Genomic DNA, 26,295 nt, shown 5'->3' with positions numbered 1-26,295 from the left:
TTTCGTAATCCCCAAGAGATGGATTATCCTAAAATGGTAATATTTCATATACAATACTTAGATATTCGTCATTACAATAAGATTTGCCTGCAAAGTGTATGCTGGTTTATTCTACGGAAATCTTACCTGTTCGTTTTCTATACAATCTTGGGGTACAGTTGTGCCCTCAGTTGTCTCATGCTGAAAGGTCAATTGAAAGATTTCAGCTACCTCTTCACGGGGCACATACATCAAGGTCCCATCTTAAATTAATACAATAATTTTTAACAAAAGAAATGCATTATGCACACAGGACTCTTACCGCTTATTTGAGATAAGAGTACATCCCCATTTTCATTAGTAATAACACCCCCTGTTGGTTCGTCGTACACAACATCATGTGAATGCGTTGTAATATTCATCGTAATAGAAAAAATGAAAAGGCTGACAAACGTGGCTCGTATTTTTTTAGGTTAAAATAAACACCGTCCACGTGATCACGCCGATTGTTTCCATCTGCACCCTCTCATGAGATGGAGTGAATGGAGTTAACTCCATTTACTCCGTTTTGTAATAAAAGAACGCTACAGTGTCAACTAGTTTTCAGGTGCATCAATAAACGAACGGTTTAGAACAAAAAGAGTGTTCAGCACGGATAAACGAACGCACCTATAGTCTGTCTAAAATTGAGGCGAAGTAATAAATTTAGTTGATAGACAGAGACAGAGAAGCACTTCCATACAAAAATACTATTTCTATTTCACCAATTTATAATTTATTACTTCGCGTCAATTTTAGACAGACTTTAGTCCGTTTTATTGAAGCGAATGTAATTAGAAATTTGCATCAATTTTTTTTATATCTATGTAGTTTGTTGTTGACATAATAACATTGAAATTGAATTATTTATTATTGATGTTAGTGATCTTTCTTTTATACGTCACGTTTGACTTAAGATCCTGCGAAATCCATTTTTAAGTTTTGTGCAATTTATATAAGGTGCTTATTCAATGGTACCACCCTACCTAATTAGTAATTACTTATAATGAAAGTCCGCATTCTAACATTAAATCTGAAATTAATTACTGAGGTCATTAATGTGCCTAAAATTACCAGATCCTTATATGGAGCTAGGTAAAGTTTGATTGTTTATTATGTAAAGATAATGGTCCTTAGAACAGTTCTTGTTGTTTTCTTATTAGATTAAACTACATTTTTTACTTTATTTATTGTTCCTTATGATCTTACATTTCAGATTGATCCTCCCTTACATAATATTGTTATTGGCATTGAATAAAAGCTTATTCAATATTTTAATCTAGTTTATTCAAACTCAAAGCGCTTGCCAAAAATCTGGCAACGTTGGAATGTTAAAGAAGTAAAGTAAAGAAGTCGGTAACCAGCTTTAAATTTGTGGTTCACTTTCCCCCACAACAGAGGGACGACAGAATCCTGGGGAGATTTTCTTATTTCATCAGTTAACACGGGCGTCATACTTCTTTAAGGTGCTTATTCGATGCCTATAGGTACTATTCTTGCTACAAAAGAATGAATGCTAAATAGTAGATGCATGAAGAATAAACAAATTTATTAAGTTTTCTAATAGTTCTGCATTTCTAGTAATCCAGGTCCCATAGATTAAGATCAGCCGCACAAGATATTAGCACATTTTTTTATACATGAAAATACCTTGGACAGCTTGATACATTTTTAAGGTGCAAAAAGGAAGTTTATGTTTTTTCCCAAACACCGGAATATAAAACCGAAACCTCATGATTTAATAGCTTCTTCATAATGAGATTTACAGTCTTAGCAATGTATCACCACCTACTACGTACAATAAGCGTATCTAAAATGAATTAATATTAAACATTTTTAGATAATATATATTATTGTAGGTACTCACTCACCAATGAAATGAGGTCCATCTTGAAGCAAATTTTCTGCCTCATTAACTTGGTCTGTGGTTTGTAGTGGTAGCATGTTACGAGGCAGGTTCAATAAATACACGTTCGAGCGGTGTTACATATAAGGCTAAACAAAATTGCCATTACTACAAAAGCAGGCATCCCACTGCTTCACAAGACGCTGTATACCGGTGGCATACCACTCCTGTGGTTGTTCACGGAATCATGTGAAAACTGTCTGCTCCAAATGGAAAATGCTCTTTATTTTCAAGATGCTGGAAGCGAATTTTTCAAAATTTCATTTTGTACAACTTCATCCATGTTTGTAATGAGAGGTTTTATTTGGTCTTGCATGACTTGAGTTAATAACTCAAAGCTATCTTCGACAACTGTCTGGACAATAGAACGGGTGAAAACTGATTTGCTATATAATTTTGAGATAAACTGCAAATAATAATGAAAAACGTTGTCATGAGTATTTAAATTTAAAGGATTTTTTTTTTGTATAAGTGGAGAAATGCATCTTATGCACACTCTGCAAGCCGTTTGCTGGGAATACCCACTAAAACCCCACCTAAGGCTTCGGCTGCTGAGGCCATTTGCCTATCGCCCTATAGACAAAGATATAGACGTACAAGAACTAGGCGACATTTACGTACATACTAATATCACAGATTATCACGGTTCATTCAAAATTCCGATACCCCGTATGAATCTTAATATTCTTTGACAGCAATCCTGACTAGAAAAATTGGTTTCCCATATCACATTAATTTTAAAGAGATTTGGTACGCTGCACAGGTACAGAGTATGCGCTCAGGTGTTAAGTTGGCACCACATCTATTACACAAGGGTGGTACTTCACCCTTCAGCAAATAACTGTGCGTTAGAGCAGTGTGTCTCAACCGGAGCCGATACAGCTTTGTCGAGTGCAACTGTTCCACGTCTAGTAAAAATAGTGGCCCAATATTTGGTTTAACTCTTTTCAATGATGTATCGGTCCGCGTCCACTGCTTCTGTCAGCGCTCATACACACTTCGCTTCACAGCCACCTTCGTGAGGTCTACAATGTTACCATACTGCAAATGTAACTCCTCTACACATTGTCTTGCTCTTTCCCCTTGAATTTTATATAAACGTGTAGGTCTTGTTCTATTGGTCATTAAATTATAATTTGGATGTTTATCGTTCAGACGTACTTTCAGATAATAGTTGACTATTAACTGCTTTCGACGAAGAGCAAGCGGTAGAATATTCGCTTCGACGTTGAGAGCACTGACGGGACTCGTGGGAAAGGCCCCAAGGGAATACCTAATTGCTAGGTTTTGAATTTTATCCAGTTTACTCAGCAACGTGGAATAACTATAGCACCCATAATCAATGCGTGACAGGATCAATGCCTTATATATATATCGAGAAGGGATTTAGGATGAGCCCCCCATTTGAGGTGAGATAGTACTTTTAAAACGTTTAACGATTTCCTACTTGATGTTAGTAGGTTCTCCAAGTGCTTGATCCATCTTAATTCCCTATCAAAGGTGAGTCCTAAAAATTTAATTTCGTTGGGTACACTTATTACCTTCATTTACTTCTGTGATTGAAGACTCTGCACACCTTGTTTCATCAATATTGACATCAACATTTGTAGTAGAAATTTCCAATTTATTGTTATTAGGGTGATAATTTTTTGATTCACAAACCATAATGTGTCTCCGCAATGATGAATTTTCTTTCACAAAGGATATTACCACAAGTCCATTGGCTACAATGCTGATGAATGGTTTAAAAACATTTGTTTGCTAGTTACCCTTTTATTACAATGAACGCACTGCATATTTATTAAAATATATCAACAAAAGAAGATACGGTCTAATTTCTTACTTTATTCTAAGAATAACTTTGTTTGCTATCTATATTCTAATACCGGGAGAATTATCGAACTCGGTATTTAGTTGGTAAAATGGCTCTTTGTATAAATAACCAAATATGCTCGCACTCTGAGGGATAATGCATGACAAATTGTCAAGCATATATCAATTGCTTTCAAAATATTAGGCGCTTGGTATAAAGCAGGGATGGCAGATATTTTCATGGTATATATCCACGATATATATCATGATAAATATCAATGACTATTCAATTCATCTAACATTTGTCACATTTCAACCAGTGAAATGTCTCGGTTTCAAATTGCTGCGCCAATGGGAACGAATTATAGTGATAATTTCACGTGTGGTATTTCAGCGATAATTTCACGTGTGGTATTTCAGCGACAATTCAACTCATGTATAAAAAATCGCATAAGCCGCAGTGCAATTGTCACTTTGACAGCGGCAAAAGTTACCTGCATCTTTTCCAGCGAAAAATGCACTAGTGGTTTTTTCACTTTCATTTTTTGATCAATTATCCCATTATCCATGCCCATACAAATTGTTTGACATTTATCAATAATTGATGAATTGGTAATTGATTGTCGAGAATGAATCGGTTTGGTGACTTTACGAACGATGAAATCGTTGAAAAAGTAAATACCTGTGTGCCTCCTAATACAGTGGCAACTCAAACATCAATTTGGCGACAGTTTTCTGCTTTTTGCGAAGCGAGGGGGTATACGTTTCAGCAAGATACTTCTCTTGTCGAATTGAATGCTATACTGGAAGATTGGGCATTTAATATGCGGAAAACTGATGGAGAGGATTACAAAGAAGCGGTAGTGAAAACAATGTGGAACACTACCGCTAAATTGCTCCAAAGTAAATATTATAACGAATTTAAGATTGTATTTAACCCTTTTGCTGACGTTCAGTTTAATTCATCACGAGCTGCACGCAATGCCAAACGTAAAATTCTTCAAGAGCAACCTGAAAAGAGAAAATCCAGTGCATCAGCTCTTAGTAAGTCGGAAGTATTTGCAATGACCAGATTATATGACGAAAATGAACCGGACGGACTTCAAAAGAAATTATACCACATTTTGGCGTTTGAATTAGCTTGGCGCGGAGGAGAAGCAACTTTCTGCAAAACTACGTATTTCGTATTAGAAATTGAAAACAGTGGAAGAGAAACTGGACGTATCGAGTATAATCCTTTATTTTCGAAAACAAGACAAGGAGGTGACAACAAATTATGTGACAGCAAATGGATTACACCTAATATTTTAGAACAAGATATTTGTCCAGTGCGCTTATTTAAAAAGGTAATGGAGAAACGAGGCGCATCTGTAACACTGGACAGATTATTTCTTACACCAAATCCATTTTGGAATAAGAAAAATTCCAAAGGTTGGTATAAAAATGTACCCATTGGAATCAATGAGATTTCCAAATGGACTAAATGTTCAGCACAACGCATTGGAATAGATGTTAAACGAATCAAAATTACAAATCACTCAAATCGAGCGGCAGCAGTTAGCGAATTAAGTAAAAGTGGAATTGAAGAACAAGCTCTAATAAAGATAACTGGACACAGCAATTCATCATCAATAAAACCATACTTACAAGTTGACAAAGAACATCATTCAAGCATAATTCAATCGATTCGTTTAGAAAAAGAACAGACTTCATCAACATCTATTACAGAAACGGTTAGCTGCAGCAGTAGCACCTGTGGTAACATTAGTGTTCCTGGTAATAAATTCAACAACTGTGTGTTTAACAATTGTACGTTCAAATAAAAAGTTTCAATTCTTGTTCGTTAAATTGTCCTGCCGAATTACACTCGAGGTTTGTATTTAAACCGAGTAAATTTGGGTTGTTGCAATTCAAATCTATTTCCTTTTAGCAATTGAACTCGAAAAACTGTCAACCTAAAAATGCTCCACCTGCGGTGTCGCATTTTTATTAGTTGACAGTTTTTCTCGTCTAATTGCTAGGCAACAGATTTTCATGACCTAAACAACCCAAATTTACTCGGTAAAATACAAACCTCTTGTGCAATTATAAGTGATAATTGCACGTGTGGTATTTCAGCGATAATTTCACGTGTGGTATTTCAGCGACAATTCAATGCGAATATTCAATGACATTTGTCAAACTTCCACCAGTGAAATGACGCGAAATTTTGTCGTATTAACCGGAACATTCTTCTTAGTTTGTTAATCAATTTCGACAACCGACTTATCACCACATCTTTTAATTTAATCACTCATAACGAATTAGCTTGGAGCACACAAGTTCGAATAGAATCAATAGCAAAATGAAAAGCAACTTCCATAATTTATTTTGACGTTTATTGTTGTCATGGAAATACATTCGCGTGGGTAATTATGCTTAATTTTTCTTTTGATTCATTGAATAGTCCTCCGAATACCATTCGTAGTCGAAGTATTTTGTAGATTATTTTTGAGCTGCTGTTCCACTCATGCTAGTTACGCTTTTTAATACCACTCGCGCAAGCGCTCGTGGTATTAATCAGCGTAACTAGCATTCGTGACAGCACCTCAAAAATATTCGACAATACTTCGACTACTTATGGTATTATATATGAAAATACGTTGCATGGCGGCAGACGCATGAGTCATCCTGATGCAATTGGCCAATTCAGCGCGATGCGTTTACTGTCGAAGTGAGGTTTAGTCTTTAGTGTGTTTTTTTGGTGTTTAGTTCATGTTCATCACGTAAAACATGCCGAGATTTAAGCAACCTGTGTGGATCAACTTTGAGTGCCAGTCAAAAGAAGGCAACACAGGAAAATGGACTATATCGCTCATTCGAAACAACAATGACATAACTCAAAAAACAAAGTTTTTCAGAAATCACATTTTAACTTTTCAATAATCTTTGTAGGAAATAATGACTCTATAATTAGAATTTTGCGAACACCTTTATAAGAAAATTTAAAAGAGCTTGGTAAATATATAAACCTCTACCGAAGATTTTAATTTTTTTTTTCGAATTAAGTTTTTTTGGCTATTTAAAAACAAAAAATTTGACTTGTGACATTATTTCTTTAAATTTTAAGTGCAAAATACGAAATGAAACACCTATTAAATTTAATGTTAATTAACACAACTGAAATAAAATGTGGAAATATTTTATAAACTGTAAGTTAACCTATAGATTCGAGTAATAGTCCTTATAAATTTTTGGAACAGCAGTGTTTTTATTTTTTGTCTTTTCTTGAAATAATGAAAGTAAACTTTTCTTGTTGTTCTCTGTAATGCCAATCATATTTTTATAGGCTTTTACCAAATTATTATTTCTTACTCGACCGCTTGAATTCCTTGCTTTCTCAAATTCGACTTCTTTAAATCTGTTTGATCAAACGAGTCTTTATAAAAAATCTTGTTTGGATATTCTTTCATGAATTTAAGTATTTGTATCTGATATTTTAAGTTTTAAGGCAGGCCCTATTCCCATTGACACCGATAGTGCTTTAAGGTCAAAGAAATCATCATAATTTAGTTCTTCGACTTTGTAGGGTACCCCAGACTTTTTAGCAGTTCTTATTAGGGTAACATACTGCTCAGGAAGATAAATTGGTCCAGATCTCAGAGCACGTTTTATGTTTGTTTCTATTAAAGAATGCGCGTTGTCCCCTTCGTTTTGCGTATGTCCTGTAATAAGGTATTTATGCGTAATGCTGTTAATGTTCGGCAAAACTCGTACTGCATGAAGATACATTGAGAGCAAAAATTTGTTTTTTTGTTGTCCGGCGCAATTGTCCGAATAAAAAATAACATTTTTTGGACTATCAAAACTATCGTTTAAATTTTGCAATTCCCGTAGGACACACGAACCAATTTCGTTAGCGCCTCTGTGGCCTTGGCCCTCATGCCAGACGTAGCAAGTCACCGAGTTTGTTTTTATATCATAAATTGTGAAATTAAACACATTCAACTTTGAAACATAGTAAAAACTGGACGTACTGCCCCTTGGGCAAGGTAAAACCGCCTGCAGATCATACACTCCAACATAGTCCTCAGTTTCTTTATCTGATTGTTTTTCGATACGGGATAGATCCTTCTGGTGTAAATGCTCCTCATAGCTTAATTTAATTTCCGCTTTCTCAGACTCACTTCCGTTTTTAAACGCTGCACAAAGTTCGCACTCGTCTTTTTTTGGAGTAAAAAAAGAAATATTATACTCTTCGTTGAAAATTTTGTTATACATAGCATAATTAACAAAAGGTTTATTATTTCCATCCCTTAATTTTTTATAATCACAATAGAGTTCTGCAATAGACAAACCACCTTCAATAAATTCTTTATTTGTATGTGCCCGACAATAGTGACTTGGAATTCGAGGGATGGAATTGATGTGGTTCTTGACACTTTCTTTTAACTCATCGGTAATTTTGTGATGGTTTGCGTGTTTACCACGCAAATCGCTTGTTACAAATTGCGGATGATCAGGATCTTTCTTTTTTAGGACAGTTCTGATTGGTCGGTCAGTAATGCACAATGTATTTTTTAAAAATTTTTTGCAGACACGAACTCTATTTTTTTCCTTGTTTTCGAAGTAAAAGGCATTATTTGGTTGGCGGTGGCTACCTTCCCTTACATACCTATACTTTGGTTTTATAGCTGTCATACTGTTGCAAATAAAATCACGTTGTCTTTGGACACATCCAAGTGCCCAATACTTGCTAAATATTTGTCCCCGTTCTTCATCGGAAAATTTTTCATAGCATTTAAGCTTACATTTTTCATCGCAAGGGGGTTTCATTTTTCTCTCAGCATAACTTTTCCTGGTTTTAGGATTCTTATAGGCTTTTCCAGTATTTCTTAGTCGCTTAGCCAAATTCTTCTTCCAATTTTCAGGTGCGCGCTTTCTTTTTCTGGTTATTTTCTTTGGGTTTCCGTTCTCGCAAATATTTTCTTTCTCTATATCGCGGATAGAGGCAGATGATGAACTTTCCGATGAACTTTCGGATGACGACTCGCTAGAGGAAGTACTGTGAACATAGTCTTTGCCCTTTACCGAATCGTCCGAGTCGTCATGATAGCTTCCCTCATTCCCTAAAAATTAAATAATTTGTGTTTAGTAGAAAAGTTACAGATACTACTGATACATAGTAATAACAGTACACAATAAAAAACATTTGCACTGATGGAATAAGTTATTGTACCTTTTGCAACTCTCTCGTCCGAGCTCTCTTCTTCCGATATAGGAACCATTGTTTCTATCGGGTTGTTCATCACAGTAAGTCCCTCGGTTTCATTATTTATTGTTACATCACTGCCTAAAATTGTCAATTTAAAAAAAACACTTTAAAAATTGCACTAAAATACCACATACTAGTTATTTGCCCACCTTGCAAGACTGCAATATCTGTTTCCCGATCTCTTGGGATCAAATGGGCCATTATTCGAACTGTTCTGGATGATAATATTTCTAAAAATGAGTAAATGTAACAATCCCAGGTTCATACAAAACCTCGTACAAAACTAAATTTTTAGTCTACAATGGCATAATTATCAGAAAGTACACCTTTAAAAAAAATTTAGACAATATTTTTCTTCAACAGTGTCACATCTCTAAAAGCTTCCATATCCGTATTTTTTATTCAAAATGGACATAACGCGAAATGTTACCTTTATCAGTCAATAAAATATCAAAAAGGATTATTAATTTTAATTAAATAATTACACTGTGGCGGCTCAACGAAAAGCGCCACTAAATCGACGCCCGCCGAAGTCCGGCAAGGGCGCAAGACACGCGGCAATGTCGCGTCCGGGCAGCGCACCCTCGGCCAAACCGGCACGGCCGCGCTCCCCACTACCCAAATGGGGTTTAAAAGAGGGCGCGGACGGCCCAAGAAGCATTCGCGGTTCAGCTCTCTAGCGGACCAGAATCAACGCACTGCTCCCTAGCGTGCAATTACGCTCTGCTTTTCAGCGAGCACGCTCAAACCAAACACAGCGCCCCGCTCATCCATGCCGAAGACGCCCACGACGCCCCATACACGAAAGCGGCAGCGAAAGCACGAACGCAACGTGTTCGGACAGTTTTGGCGACGCACTCCACCTCCACGGATGGTATCTCCACTTCCACCGTCGCCGATGAAGTCTCTGCCAGTGACGCCGCAGTGGACGCTATACCTCATCGACGTACGAGGAGCCCTGTACGAGAATACGTGCCCGTGCGTCGCGACGCTCCGAGATCCTCGCCGATTCAGCTTACGGACCCGTTCCCGTCGGAACAAGGACGTGTCATGCACAAGATTGTAATTAATTGTAAATAGTTAGTTTTAGGAATGTTATTAAATAAAACCTCTCTCCACAACTAAAAAAAACACTAAAACACAATACAAAATGTGACAATATTGGTTAAAAAAAACAGTATCGATCATAAAATTACCGGAATCGGCAGAATCCAAAAGAGATAAGCCACAAAACGAATCGTCACAAAGCAGTTCTACATTTAAAAAAACGTAAACAAGAATTGTGCTTGGCCACTGCTAAAGACACTGAGATTTTGTCTACATCCGCTTCTTACGCCAACCGCATAACTATACAAGTTGGCAAATATTTTTATGCCACTAACACTCCCTTTCAACATGCAGATCATGTCGAATTTAAAAAACTGTGTAGTATATTGAGACCAGGATATAAACCACCATCTAGACGTCAACTTGGCGCGTAAATTTTGGATGATACCTATCAGTCCATTTGGCAAGAATGTAAACAAAAAATCAATGGAGAAGTTGTGTCTATGTGTTTAGATGGTTGGAGTAGTATTCACAATGAGCTCATCGTGTGTTGTTCAATTATGACCCAAAATGGTGATTCATATTTAGTGTCAACTATCGATACATCAGGCAATGCGCACAACGCAGAATACTTAAAAGAAGTGGCAATGGATGTAATTAAAAACACAGAGGAAATTTTTGGTGTAAAAGTATAGTATATTCTATAACGAGTAAGAAATAGAGTGTATTCCGCGCGAGTGGAAAGTTCGTCACACTCGCCTTCGGCTCGTGTGACGGTTCCACGAGCGTTGAATAGCTATTCCTTACAAGTTATAGACATAATTTTTTCTACTAGGGTAAATGCGCCAATAGTCAGTCACTTAAAGTGATTTTCTTCTTACAAAATTTGTAAAAAATATTAAAATCCTTAAATTTATAATTTTAATTTTATTTTATATCTTGATTTAATTAGATTACTTATTTACCTAGCTTGTTTATTTCTGAACCATTATTTTAATTTTAAGGTTCTTTAAACAATGAACAACATAATTATGAAAAAGCTGCATATATTCCAGTTGTCAGCCTGCAACAATCGTTTGTCAGCCAGCGGCTATCCAGTAGTCAGCCATAAAATTTCGACACTTCTTGCAATACAAAAACCGTTCAATACAAAACGTAAGTGTATTTGTATCATTTTAAAGTTAGAGAACATAAAAACATTAAGTAAAACAGTAAGTACGAATATATAAAAAAAAATTAAGTTAACAACTAAAATAAAAATACATAAAGTAATAAAAGTTTAATTATCATTTTTGCATAAGTTACAAACAAAAGATGAATTTTCCACTTCAGAAAAGTTACACCCTTGAAATTGTGTACATTTTAAGTGATACTATTTCGGACATAATTCACAACCAAGATCATTTTCTTCAGTATCACTGTCCAAAGTTAAGTCACAGTTTGCACATTGCTCTTTTATTTTTGAAGTATTGCTAGCTTGAGAGGCAGTAAATTTTATTTTTTTATGCGGTTCTATGTTCTCATCGCTGTCTGATTTATTCTTATGTCCTTTTTTTGTGAGAGTTTTATTCTGTCTTTTTCCAAGAATAGTCTTCTTTTTTATTCTTTCTTCTTTTCTCTTCAATTTTTCATTTTCAATGTTTTCCTTCATTTCCAATTTTGCTGTAAGTATCTTTCTGTATTCAATTCCCGAAATAGCCGAAGGAAGAGGATCTTTAGGTTTTCGTTTTTGAGCTGACTTTATTGGAGAAGGATAAAATAGATGAGTTTGAAAAGCACCAAGCACCCCACTTTGTGCGTTTTGAACATTTTGAATATTTTTTTCAAGGTAATTTTTGTTTTCTTCTGGTTTGGTTTCCTTATTTACATTGGCTTTGGTGCCATTTTCTTCATTTTCAAATTTATTATCTTCAAAATTTTTCTCTTCTATCGTAGATTCCTTTTTTCCATCGCTATTGGTGTAATTTGGTACATTTTGAATTTTAATATTTTGTAAAATAATAATTTTTTTCCCTTCTGTTTTAACTTCTCTTTTCCCATTGATATTGGTGTCATTATCTACATCTTGAATTTTATTATCACATAAACTAATATCTTCTATTTCAGATTCCGTGTTTTCATTGTCATTGTTGGCATTTATTATATTTTGAGTTTTACTGCCTTGTGAAATATCAGTTTTTTCCTTTTCTATTTTAGTTTCTACTTTTCCATTCTCATCGGTGTCACTAACTACATTTTGAATGTTAGTATTCTCGTTTTCTTTCCGTCCTTTCTCAATTCTTAAACTGTCAGTATCTATAGTTTCTTTTTTTTTCATATTCTTCCGTCTCCCTTATCACCATTTCTTCGTCTTGGCCAATACTCGTACTTTCGGTGGCATTTATAGAAATGATGGTTACATCCTGTTCTTGTACCACCAGATCACTTTTTTCTATGTTCTCTTTGTTTAATTGTAGTTTCTCAGTTGGTTCTAATTCAAAGTCATACATGATAGGAATATCATTAACATCCGTTTCCAGAAATCCATCTGGAAGAACATTGTACTTTTTTTTTTGAGTTGGATCCATCGTTCCTCGAAATGGGGGTTGAAATATATTGTGTGATCAAAACTCTCTAAACATTCCCCATATAGTTTTATTCGTTGAAGTTTTTTAAAAGTAAAAGCCGACTATAGTTTCGGCGTACTGCCATCATCAGGCGACTAGAAGTGTATCACAATATAGCAAATTTGAAAACATTAAGAGCTAGTACTTACAGTGAAATTTAACAGGAAAACGGTAAATTACAAACGTTGAAGACGAATAAGACGAACATGTTTTTTTAATTATTAACTGGCCGAAGCCAAGTGAAAAAACCTGAAGGGTGGTTAAAACGGAAAGGTTGTCCTAAGTTTCAAAACGAATTATTATCAAGCCTTGTTAAGACAACCAACCGGAGGGTTGAATTATTACATTAAAAGTTGAAAGTTGAATTTAACCTAAAAATGGACAAAGTTTTAGATTTAAAAAATAAATTATCTAAAGGGTACTTACACATTTCAAAAGAACGGGGGGGAAAAATAAACTTATAAAAGTATTGAAACTATTGAGATGACTACATATTTAAATTATTTAAGTTAAGTTTAAATTCGAGATCATGCAGACGGCATGTCTAGAAATGATTGACAATCCGGTATAAGAGGAAACTGACATATCGATAAATTTATAAATTTTGAAAAGATGTAGGTATAGGGTGAATTGAAATTATTGTAAAAACAGAAGATTGTTATTAAAGCCGAGAACTTCGTTAAGAGAGAGGTGCGGGTTCTTTTTAACTTGGTGGTGAATTTCTTTCAATTCCAGAAAGTTCAATCTTATACCTTTATTGCATATATGCAGAATTTCGAAATCGGTATTCGGATTGAAGGAGTGACCCGTTTCCAGGATGTGTGAGGCGAAAGAGGATTTTATTGAGGAGGAATTATTGTTTTTAATACATTGAAAGTGTTCTTGAAACCTAGTAGAAAATTTTCTCCCTGTTTGGCCAATGTAGGAAGATTTACAGGTGGGGCAATTAAGTTTGTAAATGCCGGATTTTTCTATTAGAGGGATTTGGTCTTTTGTGTGTGAAAGAACTGACTTTAGATTGCTGTTGGCTGTAAAGATTATGCGGATGTTATACCTTCGAAAGGTGTTTTGAAAACTATGAGAAAATTCTCCGATATAAGGCAATACTTGATATGTGGTTGGAGTATCTTCTTGTAAGAGGGATAAACTGGTGGTATTGTGGATCTCGGATTTATGAAGGAGTTTGAATTGGAGATTTTGAATCAATTTTAACGGGTAATCATTTTGGGCGGCTAGTTGGTAAATAATCTGGAGTTCTGCGTTGTATTTGGTTTGGTTTAAGGGTAAATTAAAAAGTCTGTGAAAATAGAATCTGAACGCTGCAAGTTTATGTTGGAGAGGATGAAAGGAGGTGAAGTGGATTATATTACTGGTGGTGGTGGGTTTTCTATAAATTCCAATATCGAGTTTTTGGCCTAGATGTTCAATTGAGAGATCTAAAAATTGAGGGTTTTGTGGGACTCTAATTCGAGGGTAAATTTTAAGTTTTTATGTAAGGTATTTAAGATATTAATGAAATTGTTTAAATCGGAGTCATTGCCTTCAAATATCACAAAGATGTCATCTACATAGCGTTTATAAAATTTAAAGTGTTGTTTGATGGTAGGGTTGGATAAGAGTTTTTTAATTTCTAGATTTGATAAGAATATTTCAGCAAGTAAAGGCGAAAGGTTATTCCCCATAGGGAGACCGGATTTTTGTGTGTATTGTTTTTTATTGAAGAAAAAGAAATTTTGGTTCAAACACTGATCTAGACATTTGATTAGAAATTCGGAAGTTTGATCTGAGGCATTAGAATCTGAAAGTAAATTTTGAACTATAGATCTGCATTCTCCGTATGGGACGCTAGGAAACAAATTTACTATATCAAAGGAAATGAGGCGTTGTGATTCTGAAATCTTAGTTTTTGAAAGTTCATGAGCAAATTGAATGGAGTTCGTTATTAAATGTGGGGAGGACCATGGTGATAGTTTGTGTACTGGTGTGTTGGTAAAAGAAACGATGGGTCGTATGGGGTGTTAAATTTAGTGGTTGATGCTGTTTAATGGACTGTATAATAGGTGCTGGAAAGCACTGCTAACGTTGCGTTGGATGAAGGAAAACCACACCAATACGAACTATAAACAAAGGTGTATTTTCTTCTCATACAAATAATAATATAACTAAACATCGATTACAATTAATGCTTGTAAATTAACAGACTGGTAGTGTTGGCCGAGTTCATGTAATGTTTCAATCGGCAATTTTTAGAATAGTAACGTTCTTTGTGGTTTTTGGATGCTCTAAACTCGTAACTCTGCGCGACGTTGTATTGCCGCTAAAACTCCAACGTCGTAAAAACCGAACCATGGCCGCCGGCGGAAAAGCAGCCACAAAACGTTCTAAGAAACCAAACATTGCCCCCACCTTTGAAAGGGGTACCACTTTCAATATTTATGAGCTATTCAATTCATCTAACATTGTCACATTTTCGACCAGTTTTGAAAGTCGAGATGTCAAATTGTGAAGCCAATGGAAACGAATTATAGTGATAATTTCACGTGTGGTATTTCAGCGATTAATTTCCACGTGTGGTATTCAGCGACAATTCAATGCGATTATTCAATTGTACATTGTTCAAACTTCCACCAGGAAATGTTCGCGAAATTTTGTCGTATTAACCGGAACATTCTTCTTAGTTGGTTAATCAATTTCGACAAACGATTTATCACCACATTCTTTTAAATTTACACTGCAACGAATTACTTGGGAGCACAAAAGTTCGATAGAAATCATAGGCAAAATGAAAAGCAACTCCTAATTTATTTTTGACGCTTTATTGTTGTCATGGAATTACATTCGCGTGGGTAATTTGATGCTAATTTTTCTTTTGATTCATTGAATAGTTCCTCCGAATACCATTCGTAGTCGAGAGTAGGTTGTTAGATTATTTTGAGCTGTGTTCCACTCATGCTTACGTTTTACGCTTTTAATACCACTCGCGCAAAGCCCGTGGGTTATATCAATATTAATCAGCCGTACCCCGTTCCCCCCGTCCGTAACACATATTAAGCATTCGTGACAAGCACCCTCCAAAAAATATTCGAACAATACTTCGACTACTTAGTATTATATATTGAAAACACTATTAACTTAGGTCTTCAAACTACACTGCCACATAATCAGTTTATTGGTAACGGACAAATCTTGGCGAATGAACGTTTAATGGGGCCCTTTCGGGTGTTGATAGTGGCAACTCTCGAAATTCCATCTCGGCCTGGGTGTAAGCTGTCGATTCTTCCCAAAAGCCATTTGCACGGGGGCAAGTTGTCTTCCTTTATGACAACTAGATCGCCAACCTTTAAAATCTCGTAATTACTCCTCCACTTCACACGTTGCTGTAGTTCAGACACGTATTCGAGGGACCATCTTGCCCAAAAATGTTGCTGAAGCCTCTGGACTTGCTGAAAGTGGGAGAGACGGTTTTCTGGAAGCTGCATGAATTCTAGTTCAGGCACTGCAGTTAAGGGCCGTCCGATCAAAAAGTGTGACGGTGTCAAAGGTATATAGTCTGAGGGGTCATTAGATAATGGAGTCAATGGACGCGAATTTAAGACCGCCTCTATTTGAACTAATAAGGTGTAAAATCGCTCAAAGGTTAATAAAGCATTACCTGCAACACGCTTAAGGTGAAGCTTAGTAGATTTTATACCGGCTTCCCATAAACCGCCGAAATGTGGTGAATGAGCAGGAATAAAGGACCAAGAAATACCCTCATTATTGATAGATTCAGTCAAAGTATTATTATGTTCTAATAAAAAGTGACCAAGTTGTTTTAGCTCATGGTTAGCTCCGATAAAGTTGCTCCCGTTATCGGAGTAGATCTGATTAGGTTTACCGCGACGCGATACGAAGCGCTTAAACGCCGCCAAAAAGGCTTCTGTAGTAAGGTCTGAAACTAACTCGAGATGTATGGCTCGAGTGACAAAGCAAACAAATAGGCACATATAGGCCTTTGTGACCTTAAATCCGCGACCCTGTCTATCCCTAACTGAAAATGGCCCAGCATAATCTACGCCTGTGGTAAAGAATGGTGGGGCTGGATTGACTCTTTGTCTTGGCAAGTTCCCCATTATAGGAAAAATAGGAGTGGGATTGGCCCTAAAGCAATCCACACAGTCATGGCAAACCTTTCTTGCTAAATTACGACCTGAAACAGGCCAAAAATATTCACGAATTGAAGAAAGTAAAAGTTGCGGTCCAGGATGTAGCAATAGTTTATGCCATTTATGAAATAGCAATCTAGTGAGTGGATGTTTGCATGACAAAATGATCGGATGTCTTTTGTGAAATTGAAACTTTGAGTTCACGAGCCTGCCACCAACTCTAAGCAGACCTTGATCATCCAAGAAAGGGTGTAATTTTAATAATTTGCTATGTTTATTTACGAATTTATTTCGGCTTAAGGAACGAATTTCATCCGAAAAGCAATTATGCTGAGAGATTTTGATGAGAACATCAGCCGAATATTTTATTTCGCGTGCTTCAAGTGGTCCAACTTTGCGCTCGCCCAAGCCCTTCAGACAATTTTGTTTAAATCGAAAGCAGTAAGCTGTTACGCGCTCTAACTTACATAAACTAGAATATTTCGAAAAATCAATAACGCAATCGATCGTAGTAGCAGCATTTGTTTGCACTATTTTGCGCACTTCAGGCAAGCTTTCTTGCGAAATCCCTTTTGTAGGCCAAAACTGTTCATTTAGCTTTAGCCACGCAGGGCCTAGCCAATAGGTGTTAAGAGCTAACAAATCACATGGATTAACGCCACGAGAAACGTAATCAGCGGGGTTGTCCTGCGTTGGAACATGTCTCCATTCAGTGACGTCCGCGTGCTCCTGGATTGCTACAATACGATTAGCCACAAATACTTGCAGTGAGTTAGGGTTCATACGTAACCAACCTAATACGATCGTAGAATCGCACCAACAGACGACTCTGTTAATAAAAACCTTTAAAGACGATTTTACCTTGTTTACTAATCTTGAGAGTAACAACGCAGCCATAAGTTCCAACCTAGGAATGGTTTGCGTTTTAAGAGGTGCGACCCTTGATTTTGCGCATACAAGTCTAACTAAAGTATCGCCCTCAGCGTTTTCCGATTTAATATAGACACAAGCGCCATAGGCATAGGCCGAGGCGTCCGAAAATCCGTGCATTTCAACTAGTATAGGATTTGTACAGATTACTCTACGGCCTATTTCAAGGCTATTTAAAGAACTTAACTGATCTCGGAATAATAACCATCTTGAATGTAAACTATATGATAAGGAATTATCCCACTCTAACCTTTCTAACCATATGTCACGTAAAATAATTTTTGCTAGAACTATGGTCGCACTTAATAGACCTAACGGGTCGAATAATTGTGATATCTCCGAGAGAACAACGCGTTTAGTGATATTTTTCCGGGAACCATCACTTATTTTATAGAACAGACAGTCCCTTTGGCCATTCCAAAACAATCCCAAAGTTTTTGTGTTCTCGTTCACGCCTAAATCAATTGAGTCAGCCTTATCGTTAGTATGTATACCTTCTAGAACCTTGTTGCTATTGGATACCCACTTACGCAAATGAAATCCAGCTTTACCGAGTGTCAACGCTATGCTATTTCCAATTTCAACCGTCTTTTCTACGGTCTCGGAACCCGTCAGAAGATCGTCTACGTAGAAATCTTCCTTTATTGCTCGAGCAACTTCGGGAAATTCCGCCTCACATTCGATTCCTAACTGAAAGAGACATCTTATCGCTAAAAACGCTGCCGATTTGGTACCATAAGTAACGGTCTGCAATTCATAAGTGCCTATTTCGTCGGTTTTGTTGTTGCGCCACAAAATACGTTGTAAGGTCCTTTGGGTTTCATTTATTTTGCACATGCGATACATCTTCTCCACATCAGCGGCAATGACATAATTGTGCTGTCTATAACGAATCAAAATACTGAAAAGATCTGACTGAATGGTAGGGCCTGTCATCTGCAAATCATTAAAGGAAATTCCAGACGTACTAGGACACGAAGCATCAAATACAACGCGAAGTTTGGTTGTTAGACTACTTTCCTTTAAGACGCCGTGGTGAGGCAAATAATAAGAAATTGCGCTGTTTTGTTTATTGTCAACCTTAAGCATATGTCCCAACCTCTCATATTCGCTCATGAACTTGCAATATTCTGTCTTAAAGGAGTCGTCACGATCAAACCTTCGTTCCAAAGATAAGAACCTTTTGTGCGCTGTATCAAAGGAGTCCCCTAACCTATCTGGATCTTCTACTAGAGGGATTGTTACAATAAACTTATTGTCACTGTCGCGTTTGAATGTTTTACGAAAATGATCTTCACAGGCCCTTTCCTCATTTGACATAAGCTTGGTGCGTGGGAACTCCTCAATTTCCCAAAAACGCGTGAGCTGCTCGTCAACGTCAATATTTTTAGCGAGCTGGCATCGTACCCTTTGATGCGATCCGCCTCCCATGCGACCCGAAATAATCCAACCTAATTTTGTTTTTTGTGCAAACGGGCCCTCTGCACCCAACCTTATTTGACCTACACATATTAGATCCCAAAAATAATCGGCCCCTATTAACATATCTACATTCCCTGCTGAATCAAATTTGGGATCAGCTAAAGTTATGTTGGGAGGAATGTTTAACTTGCTTCTGTTAATTCTGAAATTAGGCAAATTACTCGTTATATGAGGAACTATTAAACAAGAAATCTCAAAGGAGAAATCATTAACCTTAGATTTAATGCGTGCAACACATTTGCTTTTACACTCTGACTCGGAATCGCTAAATCCGCAAATTTTAATATTGATTGAGCTTTCTGATAACTGTAATTTTCTCGAAAGCTGCTGGGTGAGAAAACTACTTTGAGAACCGGCATCAAGTAAGGCACGCGCAGTACATGGCTTGTTGTGTTTGTCAAGAATGTCAACTAACACCGTAGCTAATAATACTTGATTGGTTGATATGTTTAAGGAGGACAAGTTTACACGCTCCCGGTGCATATCTTCAATGTTTTCGAATTGGTTGCTTCCAGACGCGTTTGCGTTGCTGTCAGGCTTCGAGTTGAAATGTAGAAGCGTATTATGTTTCGCCCTGCACGTTTTACAAGGGCCTGAAAAACACCGTTTTACCATGTGTCCCGACCTTAGACAATTTAAACACAAATGTCTTTTCTTCACTTCTATCGAACGTTCTTCCGGACTTAATTTTAAAAACTCTGGACAGTTTTGCACATAGTGTCCTTGTTTACAAAATGAGCAAATAGGCTTTACGCTCGAATTTTCTGTAACAAAGGATTTAATTTTTTTATTTCGTTTATTTGCATCCGAGCCCTCAACAGCGACAGTTTTATTTTGTTCAATGGATTCAAGAAGACAAGCTCGCTCTTTCAAAAAAGAAGATAAATTGTCTAAAGTAGGTACCGTGTAGGACACCTTTATTTGTTCCCACTTGCGAAGTGTGACATCATCCAACTTACCACTTATCATATAAATAACAAGGGTATCCCAAGTCTCTACAGGTTCATTTAGGGTTTTGAGCGCTCGCAAATGCTTGGCAACACTATCAACCAACTTACGCAAACCACTGGAAGATTCTACTTGTAGTTTTTCAACATTGAACAAAGCCTTTACATGATTCTGAATTAACATTTTACTATTATTAAATCTATCACAAATCAAAGCCCACGCAGTTTCATAATTTATTGCCGATAGTTCTAAGCTTGCGATAATTTCAAGCACGCTAGGATCGAGATACGATTTGAGATAATTAAATTTCTGTACGCTCGATAAGTTTATGTTTTGATGTATTAACGATTCATAAGTATCCCGAAATTCAAGCCACCTTTCGTACTCTCCATCGTAGGTAGAGATTTCAATAATCGGTAGCTTTACCCCGTAAGATTTCGCGTTCGAGATATTGTGCCTCTGGGTCGTCGCTAATTAATTCTATCTGTCCCTGTATACCATCGAATTCGTCCAACACGCCTTGAAAACGATCTACGCGTTGCTTAAGCTCGATAAAAACAACTTGATCTTCAATTAAAAATTGTGGAAAAATAGACACCAAGTTATCCACATACTTTTGAAAATTTGTTAACTTTGCTTTGACTGAACCCCTCTTTTTGATAAGCCTTTCATGCTCCATGCTAATATTTTAATATTTATCTCAAACAAATACTACTAAGTTTAAACCAATAATACGCGTTGCAAGTATGTTTGAAATAATTCGAGAAAATGCGACACAATTTGATAACTTGATAACAATACTTTGTAATTCAAATACCAACGGCCAAAATAAACGCATGCAAGGAGCCAAAACAAAGGATATAAAATAGATCGGACGCACCTGCGATATCGATGATTTCCAGTATCGTATTTTACTTCGGCAGCTGATAACTTCGTCTCGAATTTCACCAGGTTCAATCACGATTGCGTCCGGTTCGAAGGTCCAATGTTAAATATGATGTTGATGCTGTTTAATGGACTGTATAATAGGTGCTGGAAAGCACTGCTAACGTTGCGTTGGATGAAGGAAAACCACACCAATACGAACTATAAACAAAGGTGTATTTTCTTCTCATACAAATAATAATATAACTAAACATCGATTACAATTAATGCTTGTAAATGTGCGAGTTCAATCGCATTTTTGAATATGTACGTTCTTGGTTTGGTTGCTAAACTCGTACTCTCCGCGAAGTTGTATTGCCGCTAAAACTCCAACAGTCGTAGATAACTCGACCATAGGCGGCGGGGGAAAAGCAGCCCAACAAACGTCTAAACTCTAAAGCCCGGGCTCAGACGACTTCGTGTCTGGCAATCCTGCCGAAAATCAACGAACGATAGATGGCGCTGTAAAAGTTTTGTTTTTAAAAATAGTGGTGAACAACAACGCATTTCTATGTACGATTACGTTGTGTAGTGGTGTAGAATTACACTTTTAGAGTGTATTAGTTTGAATTTGTTGTGTTAATTAGGTAAGTTGTAATGTAATTATAATAAAAATTACTTATATTTGTGTGAATGTTTTAGAGCGATGGTGGTTATTGAAATTTCCCTTATGGACATCTTAGAGTATGTGGGGGATCGTAAGCGCCCTTTAATAGAGGGAGAAGCCGTTTTCAAGGCAGGACACATTATTTTATGTGGTTTGGAGAGTGAAGAACCAAATGTTATCAGAAGTCTTTGCCTACAAACGTCTGCCTTAAAGCAGCTACCACACGAAATTTCAATTAGGTTAGATACCCCAACTTGGCAATGTAGATGCAGTTGTAAAGCTGGGCTGTCGGGATATTGCAAGCATGTCATAGCAACATTAATTTATGTAAACCGGTTAGTAGGTACTTATCTATTTGTTTATAGATAATGTCTTTTTAGTAACGAAAATTTAGATTTTATAAGTTGTACCGAGCTGCGACAAAAATGGGGGCAAGAAAAAAAAGCTGTCCAGGAAATGTATGCCACCAAACCTTTTTCTGAGTTCTGTCACCCAACAAATATAAAAAAGAGTGACATTGTGATAAGCAGCGAAGTCACAAAAATGAATTTTAACCTTTTGGTTGCAGGTGAGAACATTGTTTTACATTACAAAATTGACTAATGTTTTGTATAGCTGTAGGCAACTCCGCATTGTCCTCTTTTAAGCAAAGAAGTTTACAAAATATTACGGAACTGCCACCACAAAAGCGGAGTAGTGTGTGCGAAGTAGTAGCAGGGGGGTCAAATGAGTCCAGTTCACACCAAACTGACCAGATTACTAGTAGTTCAGTAAAGACCGAGACAAAGACTGAGAAGTTTCAATCCCTGTATGTATTTGATTATTTTATATTTTTTGTGATCAAATTGTTTCAGATGCATAGAAAATTTAATCAACTTCATGGATGCAAATGAATATACACAGAAATTTGAATTTAATATTATTCATAATTTAAAAAAATGTTGTTTATCTCTACTTGAGACATTACACAAAACTAACCGAAAAATTGCAGCATGCACAAAACAAGGCTCAGAAGAGTGGAAAGAAGAACGGCAGTTACGGATTACTGGTATATATTTGGGGATATTACAAAATAAATGTTTAAATGTGTAATTTAGGATCTACTTGTTACGCGATATATACTTACGGCAATCGAAACCCCAACTGGGAGCAGAAAGCATTAAGTTTTTTTTTCCCTAAAGGGTTTACGAATAAATTTGTCGCACATGGAATTGCTTGTGAAAAGAGAGCATTAAACACGTTTAAGAAAAATACAAACTTCAATGTTATTGAAGTTTCTTTAATGGTTTGCAAATATATGCCATGGCTCGCCTATTCTCCAGATGGTGTAATTATGGAGAACAATGTTCCAACTAGTCTCTTAGAAATAAAATGTCCGTACATAGGTAATACAAACTAATACCCATTTTTGTATAATACACGGTGATTTTACAATAATTTATATAATTACATTTTTAGGAAAAGAAAAAGGCACAGAACACTTCTTTGATTCATGTGACTATCTAACGGAGGTCGGAGGTCAACTGCTGTTATTATTCCAATACCCAAGAAAGGTAATAAGAATGACATCAGCGCGTACAGGCCTATATCCATTCTGCCCATATTCTCGAAAATATGCGAAAGAATTTTAAATCAACAAATAATGTCGTATTTGGAAGCTAGTAATTTACTTCATGATAAACAGTTTGGCTTTCGTAAAGGTAGAGGTACATCGAATGCGATCATTGAATTTACGAGGAGCACGCTCGAGGCATTTGAAAATGGATTCCATACTGTGGCAACGTTTATAGACATGTCTAAAGCATTCGACTGTGTTAATCACGAAATTTTAATAAGAAAACTAAGACATGTTTATAACTTCGACTCGAATAGCTGTTCCATAATATCATCGTACCTAAGTGGAAGATCCCATTGTGTCCTTTTTAACAATGTGGTCTCGCATAAACTTACTGTTACCCTTGGAGTACCCCAAGGTTCCGTGTTAGGTCCTACACTGTTCCTTATCTATGTCAACGATATGCCTCTATGTCTCCCCCCAGATGTCTCGTGTCTACTGTATGCAGATGACGCAACTTTAATTTCCGCTAGCCGTGATGTAGAGAGTGCGTCTAGCAAGGCTAATGCAAGTATGGATTCAATTAATAACTGGTGTTTAGCTAATAAACTTCAACTAAATTCATCAAAAACAGCTGTAATGCATCTTACATTAAAATATGGTCAAGATGGTGCAAACTATAAGACGATATACAATGCAAAGTTTTTGGGTTGTACTATTGATCCTCGTCTAAACTTTAAATCGCACTGCGATGTAATTGCAAAAAGAATTAACCAGTCCATATTTCTATTAAGAAGGCTGGTAAACAATGTATCACCGTGGGTTGTTAAAAACGCGTACCATGCTCTTGTACAGAGCACACTGAGCTATGCTCTTTTAGTATGGGGTCAATCGGTCTCATGGCATATGATATTCAAGCTGCAGCGGAGAGCTATACGTGTAATGAGCGGTCTGGGTTATCGTGAGGATTGTCGTGGAGCGAAATTTTTTTGTAGGAACTAAAGCTCACAGGATTTTCCGTTTCCAAACGGTACATCTCAAACATCTTTTGTATTGTTACATCTGGTGGTAGGAATTGCGCCGTTGTCGCTTCTCGACGATAGTGTGAAGTATACTTTGGAATACGATTAATCTGATCCACTACTTTTTGAACTTTATCGTCCGCCAATTTGTTATAGCCCCCTTGTTTTTGTCCCCTTTGATCTGTAATAGGAATAACGCCCCTAAATTTTTTAAGAGCTGTGTGCACCCTGAAAGATGTTATGCCCAGAGTTTTGAGGTAGATGCTTTTACAAACAATTTGGCCGTGTATATTATATCGTCGAGAAAATTGTCGCTTATCAGGATCCCTTCCATACAATCTCTTCTTAGGAAACTGTTGTACACCAGCAGCAATAAAAGTGACTTGGCTATCATATGACTTCAAAGACCAAAACCGTTCAAACTCTATCTTTCGGATTTCTAAGGAAACATTGTCGTGGCATTTCATTGTGCATTTACAGTCAAAATCAATAAAAGTCTTTGCTTGAATTTTCTTCCCTTTATAGTTAAAGTAATCCCGGTTGCTGTTTCGATTTTCCTTGTTTCCGCTTCTACTAACATTTGCATGTTTTCTTTTTCTGCCTTTCCGTGGTCTTATACGTTCCTTATCTAGGTTTCCTTCTTGAACATCAGCATCAGCAACAACGTGCGATACTTTTGTGTGCATTGCTGTATCCGATTCCGAACAATCGCTCTCGGTCGCGTAATTTGGATCACGGACAGAATCATCGTCATCTTCGGATGGATAGGTACCGGCATTTTCATAGTGTTTGTCTTTATAGCTACTGGTACTAGGATGAATTTCGTAGTCTTTGTCTTGTTCCACAAGTTCGGTTTGGTCAGTGCTAATAATGTTGTTATCGGTCTTGTTACAATTTTCTATAAATTAATATATGAATAGCACGTGGCACACTAAAAAGCCCACTTACCTGGATACGTGAGGTCCTCTTCTGATTTATTCACTTCATAGGCGTTTGACTTATTTGAACTAGGAAGGATCACGTCTTCCACGAGATTTTCTGATTCTACATTGAACGAAATGTTCTTTTCACTTTCTATCTTACTATCTCCTATAACAACACGAAATCGAAAATGCAGTAGCTATTGAGTACACCAGAAAATGCATCTTACCGGAAAGTTGGTTTTTATTCTTAAGTAAAGTAATTATTTTTAATGTCCGATTGTTAAACATGATTAACTTAACTATGCTGCACCAAGGAAACTGAAAATCAACTACACTAACTTAACTAACTAACACAATAACAGAATTCCGACGGGGTCTGATTTTAAAACTCGCAAAATCAGATAGGTTATGTACAAGAACTGATTTTTGCAGAAAGCTACCAAACCACTTGGTTGCGCAGTTTGAATAATTTTCATCGACCAAGTGGGTTAGTATGATTCTGCGTAATCATAGGGTCTTCATTTCAATAAAATGGTTTGGTAGTAGAGTCACTAGCGCATGGCTATTGCAGTATACTGCTTGGCTGGTTTCTGCAAATTAAAGAATCTTTTATAGCAAGTTCGAGTTTCCATTAAGCCCGTTTTCAGACATATTGTGGGTTGGTAGGTTTCTGCATAACTACGTCCAATTATTGTTTGCACTACTTGGTAAGTAAAATATTTTGTTTTTGGTTTTATTCTTATACCTGTTCAATTGCTAAGCTATCGGAATTTTGGTTTACAACATTGGAAAGTACATTAAATTGGGCATTATTAGCGGGTATTACATATACGTTGAGGTTATGAAGTACCCTAAAAAAATAACAACTTCCTTACCAACGTCTTGTGGGTCACTTGTAACATGATGTGGAGGGACAATTGTAACAGTGTTACATTTGCCCCTGAACCTGTTTTTTTTTTAAATTTTCTTTTTCTATAAGCATTAACGCTTTTATATGGTCTGATAATTATTTCTATCAGTATCAGGTACAGAAAATGCCTCGCAATCGTGCACGTACCACCAAAAGGGGGCCAACACAAGATATTATAGAAAGAGCTTCTGATTTAGTAAGAACTC

General features: G+C 36.6%; 3 protein-coding genes across 3 annotated transcripts; 1 reads left to right on the top strand and 2 right to left on the bottom strand.

The window, feature by feature from the left end:
* Positions 1-15,804: 15,804 nt before the first annotated feature.
* LOC116166291 lies at positions 15,805-20,827 on the bottom strand. The gene is made up of 3 exons (XM_031481239.1): positions 20,575-20,827; positions 17,256-19,793; positions 15,805-16,295 (listed from the first exon to the last, which is right to left on the bottom strand). Exons 1-3 carry the CDS (start codon positions 20,825-20,827, stop codon positions 15,805-15,807), a joined length of 3,282 nt encoding a protein of 1,093 aa, XP_031337099.1.
* A 714-nt stretch (positions 20,828-21,541) lies between these two features.
* LOC116166218 lies at positions 21,542-24,144 on the top strand. Its single transcript, XM_031481122.1, has 7 exons — positions 21,542-22,014; positions 22,060-22,247; positions 22,295-22,487; positions 22,534-22,727; positions 22,777-23,064; positions 23,138-23,232; positions 24,115-24,144. The coding sequence occupies exons 1-7, from the start codon at positions 21,719-21,721 to the stop codon at positions 24,142-24,144; spliced, it is 1,284 nt and encodes a 427-aa protein (XP_031336982.1). The 5' UTR covers positions 21,542-21,718.
* Positions 24,145-24,165: 21 nt separating this feature from the next.
* LOC116166139 lies at positions 24,166-26,081 on the bottom strand. Its single transcript, XM_031481022.1, has 3 exons — positions 26,055-26,081; positions 25,205-25,376; positions 24,166-25,154 (listed from the first exon to the last, which is right to left on the bottom strand). Exons 1-3 carry the CDS (start codon positions 26,079-26,081, stop codon positions 24,166-24,168), a joined length of 1,188 nt encoding a protein of 395 aa, XP_031336882.1.
* Between the last annotated feature and the right edge of the window lie 214 nt (positions 26,082-26,295).

Source organism: Photinus pyralis, unplaced genomic scaffold (genome assembly GCF_008802855.1).
Source record: "Photinus pyralis isolate 1611_PpyrPB1 unplaced genomic scaffold, Ppyr1.3 Ppyr1.4_LG1, whole genome shotgun sequence".
In the NCBI taxonomy this organism is placed as follows: domain Eukaryota; kingdom Metazoa; phylum Arthropoda; class Insecta; order Coleoptera; family Lampyridae; genus Photinus; species Photinus pyralis.
This window is presented reverse-complemented; position numbering and strand designations above follow the sequence as displayed.

Bases quoted from the DNA above. Each gene is read 5' to 3' on its own strand.
- LOC116166291 (XM_031481239.1), bottom strand. From the start codon at position 20,827: ATGGAGCATGAAAGGCTTATCAAAAAGAGGGGTTCAGTCAAAGCAAAG. The intron at 19,794-20,574 runs GTAAAGCTACCG...GGTGTTTTTCAG, and splicing joins CGAACGCGAAATCTTACGGG to GCCCTTGTAAAACGTGCAGG. The intron at 16,296-17,255 runs GTAAGTTAGAGC...AGCGTGTTGCAG, and splicing joins TTCGAAATATTCTAGTTTAT to GTAATGCTTTATTAACCTTT.
- LOC116166139 (XM_031481022.1), bottom strand. From the start codon at position 26,081: ATGTTACAAGTGACCCACAAGACGTTG. The intron at 25,377-26,054 runs GTAAGGAAGTTG...TGTACTCAATAG, and splicing joins AAGTGACCCACAAGACGTTG to CTACTGCATTTTCGATTTCG. The intron at 25,155-25,204 runs GTAAGTGGGCTT...ATTAATTTATAG, and splicing joins AGAGGACCTCACGTATCCAG to AAAATTGTAACAAGACCGAT.
- LOC116166218 (XM_031481122.1), top strand. From the start codon at position 21,719: ATGGTGGTTATTGAAATTTCCCTTATGGACATCTTAGAGTATGTGGGG. The intron at 22,248-22,294 runs GTGAGAACATTG...TGTTTTGTATAG, and splicing joins TTTTAACCTTTTGGTTGCAG to CTGTAGGCAACTCCGCATTG. The intron at 22,488-22,533 runs GTATGTATTTGA...AAATTGTTTCAG, and splicing joins ACTGAGAAGTTTCAATCCCT to ATGCATAGAAAATTTAATCA.